The sequence below is a fragment of the Anastrepha ludens genome, chromosome 6, assembly GCF_028408465.1.
Source record: "Anastrepha ludens isolate Willacy chromosome 6, idAnaLude1.1, whole genome shotgun sequence".
In the NCBI taxonomy this organism is placed as follows: Eukaryota; Metazoa; Arthropoda; class Insecta; order Diptera; family Tephritidae; genus Anastrepha; species Anastrepha ludens.
Window position 1 is genome coordinate 94294895 of NC_071502.1, and position 11684 is coordinate 94306578.

The following is an 11684-nucleotide window of genomic DNA, read 5'->3' on the forward strand; positions in this document are numbered from 1 at the left end:
ATTTTCAGCTAAGTTTGGAGTCCAGAATTACGCCTAAATACTTTGCACTGGGTGAAAGTGAACGAGTTTGTCCGTTGTGTACAAAATTTAAAAAATTCCAACATAAAACGTTGTACAAAATTCAAAAAATTCCTGCATTTTTTATTAAACTTTCAAACTTTTGTTCAAAATTTTTCTAAAAATACGGGTTTATATCCGATTAAATTTTTCTATAATATTGTGGAAGCTTAAAAGTCGCCCAAAATTCGCGTTAAGTTTTAATAGTTTTTCGTTAACGATGTTACATTTTTCCCCCATATAAGGAATGTTGAAATTTTTTTAAATGAAAGAAAATACGCAACAGAAAATAAATGGTTAAACAAAATTTACCAAAATTGAGTGTAAAGCCAGAAAAAAAGTTTGAAATTTTAACGAAAAATTGTTCAACCTTTTAAATTTTGTTCACGGTTTTATAAAAAATGTTGGAATTTTTTAAATTTTGTTCACGGTTTTATAAAAAATGTTGGAATTTTTTAAATTTTGTACACAGTTTTATAAAACATGTTGAAATTTTTTAAATTTTGTTCACGGTTTTATAAAAAATGTTGGAATTTTTTAAATTTTAATTAAAATTATTAATCAAATTTGGTTTAGAATTACTTTTTGGCTAAATAAAACAAACTGATTTTGACCTTTACGCGCACCCTTGCTTGTCGGTTTATATACTGCAGCTGTCTAGTGCACAACAGTCAAATATAAGTGTCGTGAGACGCCATTTGCAAAAATTATAAATCTTCCCATTACGAGATTAATTTTGCGATGGTATGAATATTTCCTTTATCAAAAAAAAAAAAAAATTTAAATTATAATAATTAGTCTACGATTAAAAATATGTTGCGCTGCTATTATTTTGACCGCCACTGTATATACCTATCTATATAAATATGTTTTACCAATTTTGTATGACCATTTCTTGTATTTGACATTTGATCACGCGACAGTTGTTGGCTCAGCTCTCATCCCCCATCTACCACTTGCCCCCCTTTTTGCTAGAGCCAAGTCTTGGAGAGAGGAGCACGTTGCAGAAGTCAGGCACCTTATGACGCTGATCAACATTCGCTTGACACCCGCTAAAAGAGTATTTACCTCAGCATTTCAACATACACACAAACATATTTCATATTTGATTTGAAAGTCATACGTTTGGAAATGAACGCCTAGTATGTATGTATATTTTTGTATGCGTATGCACGTATGTATGTATGTATGTGTGTATGTGTGTATGTGTCTATGTATGCGCATATTTAGATATTTGTTGGCTTTCCGGCGTGTTGTTAAATTTAGCATGAAATATTTAAATTTAGGATAAAAATCGAAAGAAAATTCTTAGATAAATTTATGTTGAATTTTTGTAAAAACTTTATGTTATTGCTTTTCTGTAGCTTTAAATTCCCATAATTTTTTATTTTTTTCTTTGTTGTTAACATTTTGAGCATAATGAAATTAGGGATCATATAAACTTGCTGCATGCAATGTCATGTGAGAGTGCGATTTTCTTTTTATTTGGTCGACATCTTTTTGTGTGGTTGCGTTTCTTGTTCTCGTAGCGTCATAATAATTCTTTTGCTAGCGTCTTAACGCTTTGTTTTTAATATTTAGCATACGCGAGGTATGGCTATACAGTAACAAGACGATGTTTTAATACATTTTATTTTGGTTCCATGCATATTTACTTATTATCACCCTAAGTACACCCGTTCTTTAACCGCACAACATTTCGTGTGATTCGTCCATTGTTCGAAACACTGCTGGAAGTCTACTTTTTTCAGTTCTCTCTCTCTCTGCGTGTCCAGATCAAATTTTACCTCTCTTAATGTCGATTTCACCTTAGGATACAGATAGTCCAGCCACAAAAACCTCTGCGCTTAAGGTGGATAATCTAATACTGGTATGCTGCGCCTGGCTAGAAAAGTCTTGACAGACAATGCTGAACAATTCATTCCTTTATTGTTACACTTAACATTTGCCCTGAAAAATAAAAAAAAACTAACAGGAACGTTTTCCTGTAAGCACAAAGACGGCGACCAGGTGACTGATGTCTAGAGCCCAGAGCATACCTAAGGCATGGGGGGAACACTACTCACACCTGCTGGATGAATTGACACACACCATCTATGCGTCGCACAGCACGATTTCAACCGCGCATCTAATTCTGTTCTTTCAAGCTGGCTAAAGAAGCGAGGCGAATGAGTCTGGTGATGAGCGAGGATAAGACGAAGTGCTTTCTATCATCAAAGAAGTAGTCGGCGCACTCGGTTATTTGCACCCACGTCACGGTTAATACCATAGTTATATATTTGAAGTAGTAAGAGAGTTCTGGGAGGTTTGACGGATATTTTCTTTACCGATGAGTCCAAGAATGAAATGGAGGCTGGAGCCGGAAGGTAGTTAAACGATAGTAATAAGTATCACTATGGTATGGGGGAAATAGCAACTGTTTTCTAAACGAAAATTTTTTGCCATCCTGAAAGTAGCCGAATGGATAATCGAGAGGGGATGGAGCGGGAAACATATTGGAGTTTTCAGTGACAGTCAGGCTGCACTGAAGGCCCTGGAGAACGCGAAGCAAACCTCAAAGATTGTTCAAGAATGTAAGAAGAAGCTTAATTCTGTCGCAAGACAGAACATCCTTGTACTTATATGATACTCCGGTGTTCAAGTAAACGAATTGGCCGATGAATTGGCCAAAGGGGAATCAGCGATTTTCCCACAAGGGCCAGAGCCAAAAATCGGAATCAGTACCGCCAGAATCAAGAATTGGATCAGCGATTTTGTATGCAATTTACATAAAGAGCCATAGTCCGGTCTAGAACGCTGCAGAACTGTAAAGTGTTTTGTGACAAGCGCGAACAGAAAACTGTCAAACTTTCTACTAAAACTTGGAAAGAAAGGTGTTCGGTTGATGGTCGGTATTATTACAGGACACAACCCATGAGGTCAACATATGACCACCATTGGAATCATTGACCACCCGATTTGCCTGTCCTGCTTCGAGGAGGCAGATAACACTGTGAACTTTCTCTGTGAGTGTCCTGCCTTTGCTAGAGCAAGGCTACGAGTTTTGGGTTCCGATGTCGTGTGAATGAGTAATATTCATTCTCTAAAACTGGAGGATATTTACAGATTTGCCAAAGAATCTGGAAAATTCTCACAGGACTAACTATTTTAATCTCTGTCTCTTTCTATGATACTTTTCGCCTTCCCTCCTTGACTATCTACCCTCTAAATAAAATAAAATAAATAAATAATTGGCGCGTACACTTCTGTTAGGTGTTTGGCCGAGCTCCTCCTCCTATTTGTGGTGTGCGTCTTGATGTTGTTCCACAAATGGAGGGACCTACAGTTTCAAGCCGACTCCGAACGGCAGATAATTTTATGAGGAGCTTTTTCATGGCAGAAATACACTCGGAGGTTTGCCATTGCCTGCCGAGGGGCGACCGCTATTAGAAAAATGTTTTTATTTTTTTTTTTATTTTTTTTTTATTTTGTAAAAAGCGTAAAACTTCAAATTATATGGTTCTTGTTGTACTATGAACAATATTTTTATAAAAAAATAAAAAAAAAATTAAATCCCTATCATTGTTGGCATAACTGTCCAGTTTGAGCCTTGGCCTCTCTCAATAATTTCGACCAAGAATCTCGAACCTTTGCAGAATTCCTTCAGTTCTTCAGACTAAAGATCTTGCACATTGTCAGTAACTGTGTCAATCCACGTTTACCTTGGGCGACCCCGTTTGCAAGGCACTTACAGCTTACCATTGTAGATCTTTTTTACAATTTCGTTTCGCTTCATTCTTAGAACATGCCCAACCCACTTTAGACGCTAAAGCTTGGTGACAATACATTTTTAATCAATAGCATAGAAATTGGTACTAAATGTTTAGTAAAACTTTCTGATCCTATCCCATCTTACACATCACGTCGCTATTGATCAACTTGAAGTCCTTAGAAAGTAAACGATCGATTCTTGTTCTCTCGTTTGTTTTTAATGTTATTCAAGGGGACACTGATTACTGCCCATCTCTGCTTCAAAGTATTAATATTCTCCCCAGAATTCTTCGTAATGCGCTTCCTTTCCATTTAAATAAGTTCAATACAAATTATATTCGTTATGCTCCTACAGAAAGTGATCTTTGTCATTTTATTGAGATATCCAACTCTTACTTCCTCGATTACTCAGTTTCAAAACAAGAAATCTCTGTACTATTGAACTCTGTCCTTTAGTTCAGTTAGATGTAAGCAGTTAGTTAGACGATCATACCGTCAAGAAGAGAGTGGCAGACATCAAGGCCATGGAGTAGTGGGGAATTAAATTCCTACACAATTGGTTACAAGCTAGATGATTAGGTTTGCTATGGAGTACAACTGAAAGAATTAGGACTTGAACTACCCGTTCGACTATCAGACAACTACAGCGTCTATCAGGCAGAAGTTGTAGATAAAAAAGAAGGTCGTAACAAAAACTGCTATAAATATATTATCGGATAGCCACGCGGCCATTAAATCACTGAATGCGGCTATACTAAGATCAAAGGTTGCACAGGAATTCTGGGCAGCCATAAATGATATTAGTGTCGTATTCAAGTTCAGCCTTATTTGGTTCCGGCACACAGAGATATTGAGGGAAATTTTAAAGCCGATGAGCTAGCCAAGAAAGCCACTCTTTAACTGCTCAGTGATAGAGTAACATTGGGATACCTATGGCCACGAGCAAATGAATAATTAAGAAAAACATTTTCCAAGTGGCCAATAGGGCATGGGGAGATGAAAACACATGCGTAACAGCTAGGTTACTATGGCCGCAAATACAATAAATCAGAAAAATATAAAGAAACTGCTTTGCCTTTCAAGGGAGGATATCTCTAAGGTCGTGGCTTGTATAACCGGTGATTGGTTATTTGGCAGGCATTCCTTAAGACTAGGTCTTTTCTCCCATAGATATTGTAGAAGTTGTACAGATGAGAAAGAGGAAGAAGCAGTTGAGCATTTCCTTTGCAATTGTCCAGCATTAGCTAGAATCAGAGCAGGTTTTCTAGGTAAATATTTTTTCAATTCTCTTATGGAACTGTCTGGCGTGGGGATGGTACCAATCCTGCGCTTCATAAGAGACACAACACACATGGTTCCACGAAGAAAAATAAATAAGGTGCTCGTGTCGCACAGTGGTATCACAACGGACCTGTAAAGTCTAAGTGAGTTGGGCGTACAGGCCAACTGTCACCATAATCTAACCCAATCTAGATGTAAGTTTGTAATTAAGGGTCCGGCACTCTAAGTGTAACCAATTTCAGAGTAAACGCGAAAAAAGAAAATCAGTAATGGATTTCAAGCGTAATAATGTGATTGCATTATATTTGGTTGAAAAATCACAACCAGTGATTGTTCGTGAGCTCGAGCACCTTAAAGTAAATAAAGTTTTTGTTTATCGCACCATTACTCGTTACAATACTGGATACTGGATCGCGAAACGTCATGGATGTGGTCATCGAAAGACTGCAACGTTACGTCACACGAAATCCCCGACGAAGTGCCAATCAAATGGCGAAAGAACTGAAAATATCTGACCGTAGCATCCGCCGCAAACTGAAAAATGGTCTTACAAAATCCAAAAGCCGCATGATCTCCAAAGCAGCAACAAGTCAGACTTGAGAGAGCAATGAGTTGCTTCGCTTGGTCCAAAGCGACGAGAAAATTTTTCAAATTGACCAATTCGAGAACTCCCAAAACGATAGGGTTTCTTTGACGAGAATTTGAGTCATCGATTGGCCACCAGGAGGCAGCACCGCACCCGCTACAGGTAATGGTTTGGGCCGCTGTAACCGCAGATAAGCGCTCTCCAATCATTTTCATCGAGCCCGGCGTCAAGGTAAATGCGAAATATTACCGGTAAAGTATTCTGGAGGTTGCTTTGAAGACGGTGGGCAGACCAGCATTTCGGTGGCTGACCATGGACGTTTCAACAAGACTCGGCACCGTCTCACAAAGCTCGAGTAAATCAAAAATGGCAAAAAAACAACGTTCCAAACCTTATAACGTCCACACAATGGCTCTCAAATTCCCCATACGCGAGTCTTTGTGTCATTTTGGAGAGCAAGGTCCGAAATAAAGGATTCACCAGGCTCGAAGCGCTGAAAAAAAGTAATTGTTCGCGAGTGGGCCAAAATACCTGCAAGTCACATTCGGGCAGCTTGCGATTCGAGTCTGGACCGTCTCAAGGCCATAGTCAAGGCAAAACTTGGTCATATCGAGCAAAAGTCAATTGATTCTTAATTTTGTATTATTTTCACACATTTTTTACTTTGAATTTATTCAATTCCAAACTAAATTTATGGCCTTTTTAATTGGCTACACTTCGAGTGCCGAAGCCTGTATATATAATATTTTCGTTATTCTTCAATTTTAGTCGGCAGTCTAAAATCATGTTTTCTTCACTTCTTGAAACAAAAAAATCAAAAAATTATATTTCATCCCAGTTGAACTAAACCTGTTCTTAACGCGGTACGATGATTATGCGCCAATAATGTTTAATTTTTGAAAATCCCTTTCCAATTATCCCAATTCAAAACATAGCTTCTGTCTTCTGTGTGTTTCCGCTATGAATACTCGTTTAGAATTTATAGATCGTGGATCATGACCGACGCTGCATGCAACAATGTTTACTATTTCTTCGTTGCCACTTCAACGCCATTAAATTATAATTAGAAATTAGATAAAAATGTACAGGAATGCTTATTAATTTGTTAGACATTATTTTGAATATTTTTTTTTTTTTTGCTTCTTTTGTTTTTAAGAATACCCACGTTGTGCTATTTTCGCAACGCCCAAAATAAAATGGACGCAAATAAACAATATACCAACAGCTGAGAAATAAACTAAATAAAATAAGATTTACGATGCTACTTTTCCAAGAATTTCACTTTTCGATGGGTATTCTATAATATACGAGTATTGTATCTTAAATTCTAATTTGTTAACTTTTTTTTTAAATAAAGTGGGAATCAATGGAGGTGTGGGGCGTAAGGAAAGGAGCAGAAGGGCGCATGCGGTATTTCATAAGATTAAAAATTAATTTGTGCTCTGCATTTCATTTATAGCTCTGTTGCTTTACGACTTGTCCGACACATACATACATACATATTTTTTTAACTTTTTTATGGCGACAATGTGGGCGTTTTGTGTGCGCCTCAATGGAGTGGGCCAAAATGCCAAAGTTAATGATTTCAATAAGCACAAAATATGTTTAGATTATGTTTATATTTAATAGAAACGAAATTTGCTCTCTTTTGCAATAAATACTTCTTGTACATTTTTTTATTGGTTTTCATGTTCTGTTGCTAATAAATTCTCATTATCTGTTGAAGTGTGAAGTGTGTTAAGGTAATCTCTTTGGCATCGGGAATTCTCTAGGCAATATATCTTTTTTTATAGGTTTTACGCCATTTCACCGCCGGTAATCTTTATAATAATTTGTGTCCAACCGAATACTTAGTTTCGATTTCGAAAAGACTGAGAACTGGGCTAAATGTTTTTATGGGTGTAAAAAATACTAATAAAAAAAATTATTATTAAAAATTTAATAAAAAAAATTGGATCGCCGACTGAAGTTTATAAGCAGATTTGCCACTTTGATAGCTTTCTAGAAAATATTTAAGTTGGATTTCTCATTCACATTCACACATTTTATTAAGGGGTTACAAAAAAGAGCGTTCGGCGGTGGACAAAACACCTCCGGTTTGGATTATCTGAAATCGAAAAACCAATTAGATTCTTTTTGTGGATGGATAAAGCTAGGTATTAATCGAAGAAATAGTCAATTTTTTCGCGAAAAATTGCCTAAAAAAATAGAGAAAATCAACAGAATTCTTATTCCTGCGATAAATACCTGGAGAATATATCTGAAAAGGTTGTGTTAAAATTTCAAGATGATCGGTTCAGCCGTTTTTAAGAAATCGTGTCCACCGACTTCGAAAACACGGTTTTAGGAAAAAGCGTTAAAAGTATGAAAATGACTTTCTTCTTCTTCTTAATTGGCGCTATAACCGCTTACGCGATTTTGGCCGAGTTTAACAAAGCGCGCCAGTCGTTTCTTTCTCGTGCTAACCGGCGCCAGTTGGACACACCAAGTGAAGCCAAGTCCTTCTCCACCTGATCTTTCCAACGTAGAGGATGCCTTTCTCTTCCTCTGCTACCACCAGCTGGTACCGCATCGAATACTTTCAGAGCCGGAACGTTTGTATCCATTCGGACAACATGACCCAGCCAGCGTAGCCGCTGGATCTTTATTCGCTGCGATATTCGCCGCTGCCAACGTACAAAGGTCCAAAAATCTTACGCAGAATCTTTCTCTCAAACACTTAAAGCGTCGCCTCATCGTATGTTGTCATTGTCCAAGCTTCTGCGCCATACGTTAGGACGGACATGATGAGAGCCTTGTAGAGTGTTAGTTTTGTTCGTCGAGAGAGGACTTTACTGCTCAGATGCCTACTTAGTCCAAAGTACCACTTGTTGGCAAGAGAGATTCTGCATGGGATTTCAAGGCTGACATTGTTATCGGTGTTAATGCTGGTTCCTAAATACACGAAGTCTTTTACAACCTCAAAATTATAACTGTCAACAGTGACGTGGGTGCCGATACGCGAGTGCGCCAACTGTTTGTTTGAAGACAGGAGATACTTCGTTTTGTCCTCGTTCCCCACCAGACCCATTCGCTTTGCCTCTTTATCCAGTTTGGAGAAGGCAGAACTAAGGCCGATGAAAAAGAAAAGATGAAAAGCACTTTACATAGGTCAAAAATTCTCTGAAACGTCTTCTCAAATTTGTGTGGAACTTCGAAAATATTCACCGGAACGATATTACATTTTGTGCATTCTTAAATATCTAGGTATATGTACATTAAAAACAAAATAAATTTTTTGAAAATTTTAACTGTATTTAAAGGGTTAATTCTAAGGCTATGTTCAAGCAGACCAATACGCTGAAGCAATTAAGCTTTAAATTGTGTTATTGAGTGACATACAAACAACAAAAATATACCAAATCGGTGTAAATTTCAGCAAAACTCTCAACTTTTTAAAGCCCAATTTTATTGATTTTTTTTTTTTGTTAACGGGTTTTGCTAGAGTTTCCTAGGGTTTTTCTTACATATAAAAACATTTGAACATTTAATTTATATGAATGAAAATGCGTGACACCTCAGCGGAAAAAAATTGTCAAACGTCAACGGTATTTTGTAGTCACTTGAAACTTGCACTTTATTGTACTAAAATTTAGTGGGCTATAAAATTGCATGCCCAGAAAAATTCGTTTTAAAAAGTAGAAAATTTTGTTGAAATTTTTGTTGTATTTAAAAATAAATTTTACAAAATTTAAACTTAGCATTAAACGATTTTTATTATGGAATTTTTTTTAATATATATATTATATTTTTTTAATATATATTTTTTTTATAAAAAATATTGCTGTTTTACAACGGGGTGTTAGTTTTACAACGGGGTGTATAAGAGAATAAATCATAGCGGTATGAATTATCAGTAGTTAGGTCAAGTATATAGAATCGACATCCCACAAAGCTTCGCCACTTGCTGTTCCCATATTGTCGAAAACAGCGACTTCAGCACCCGCACTCCATCTCCCAGTATCTTCCTGTTGGGGTTTCGTTTTATATGAGTATCATTTTCGAATTTGATTATTAAAACTTATTTTCGCTGAAAATTCGTTGTTTTATTTTTTCACTATTTGATTTTAATGTCATTTCGTTTTCATGATGGTCCGTTTTGACGATGTTTCGCTTTCACGAAGTCTCGTTTTGTCATTGAACCGACGTTTTGCTCTTCTCATTCAACAGTCTTCAATCAACGCAACCCGATAATCGGACCCAAATTTATTTCCAACTAAGTAATAATTGGCAATTAATAAATTAATTCTTTGTATCGACAATTGGTTTGCTTTGATAAAATTTGCTTAATTGCCAATTAAGTGCCTATTCGAACATAATCCAAGTCTGCGGTGTTTATAATGCGGTAACTAATTAGTACGCAAGTTTACAAATAATTTATAATTTTTTGTTTACCTAAAAACCATACTACCGCCCCATTCTTAGGTAAAATAGACCGCTGAGTCCAAAAATCCCCATAATTTTTTTTGGGCAGGTAGCTTTCGAGACATCGCCAAATAACGGTTTCGGATTAACGAGAAAATATAAATCGTACAAATTTCTAATACCTGGGGAATTCGTTTACCGACCAAAACAAGCCATATGTCAATACAGTTAATACTGCTACCTTAAATATTCTACATCAGGTTCTATTTAATATAGATGGGTTGTGAATTGGATCAGGTTGTTAATTGGTTGGAAACCAAATTCTTTCAGTAAATTTTCCTAGTTCCGTACGGACTTCAGAATATCTGCAACAGGAGCGTACTTGATTTCATTCGGATCCATTTGATATCGATGGAAGATGTGTCTAGTCTTGTCTTTGACAAGGCAATGCAGTTGCCCAAGATACGCTCTGTGGTTTCATCATCCTTCAGACAGTGTTTACATACACTTTGTTTCATTCCCAATGCGAATTTTTGAGAAATGGGAATTTAAGTAATAGAGACCTGTCCGAAAAGCAACTATTTTCCTTATGTCTACTTTACGCATGTTATACAGTTCCCTTTTGTCGGTAAAAGGTCTGATAAGCCTTTTGGCTTGACGGAGCTCTTGTGTGGCTTCCCAATGGGTAATTATTTGAGCCTTTTCCCAACTATTTACCCTGCGTTTAGCTTCTGCCCAGTTGATACCACAGTATGGTTCTGGACCGTGAAAATCTGCTGTCAACCCCGCTCTAGCGGTGAAGAAATATTCTCAGAAAATGCTTATATAAAGGTTTTTTGGTACAAGGAACTCATTTCTGAGGCTTATTTTAACTCTACTCCAGATGTCACTATAGGCCAATTTTATTATATTTTATAGAGTCTTTCACTTGAACTTATTTTTCAAGTAAGTAAAATAAAGTTTTCAAATACACAGTTAGTTTCGTAGTTAAATATTAAGAAATGAGCTCCTTGCACAGTTAAGTTTTTCGAAAATTTTCTTTTTATAATTAATACTGTTTTACTAAATTAGCCCTACATTGTTTTTTTTTTTTGTATAGTGTTTCCAAAGTTTTCGCCCAACCGTTGTTAGCGATTTATATTTCTAGTACGCACTTCTTTCGTTTTGCATCAAGAAAATAAAAGCAATAATAAATTTGGGTAGAGATTTCGATAGCGCCATGTCAGTTTGGGTTTTTGGGTATTTGGCAATAATTACTGCAATAATTACTGCTGCCAACTGACTCATTTTTATCTTATCAATGCGCTGACTAAATTCTTTTTTTCTCCTTTCGCAGTTTTCACCGAGACCATAAAGCGACAGAAAACGCGCCGTGATAAGCTTGCCACGGCACTTCGTGAGAACAAAAACAAGCTTGGCCATGTCGAAGAGGAGATCAACATGCTGACCGAATCGTTAAATCCCGGCGAATCTGAAAGACTGGACTATGAAATAAATAGATTGCGCAGTGATTGTCAACAAATGTTGAATGAAATTGAAAATATCAGACGATATGGTACCTATTCATTCAAAATAACAAATATTTATACATATATGTATTTTATAT

At 36.5% G+C, this 11684-nt stretch overlaps 1 protein-coding gene across 3 annotated transcripts in view; it reads left to right on the top strand.

Annotated features, from left to right (window-relative positions):
- LOC128867384 (dual specificity protein kinase splA) overlaps window positions 1-11684 on the top strand; it is a 77437-nt gene that overhangs the window by 52814 nt on the left and 12939 nt on the right. For all 3 annotated transcript variants that reach the window (XM_054108549.1, XM_054108547.1, XM_054108548.1), the window contains one exon: window positions 11415-11633. In XM_054108549.1, the coding sequence (XP_053964524.1) occupies window positions 11415-11633 (219 nt within the window). The remainder of the gene's footprint in view (window positions 1-11414; window positions 11634-11684) is intronic.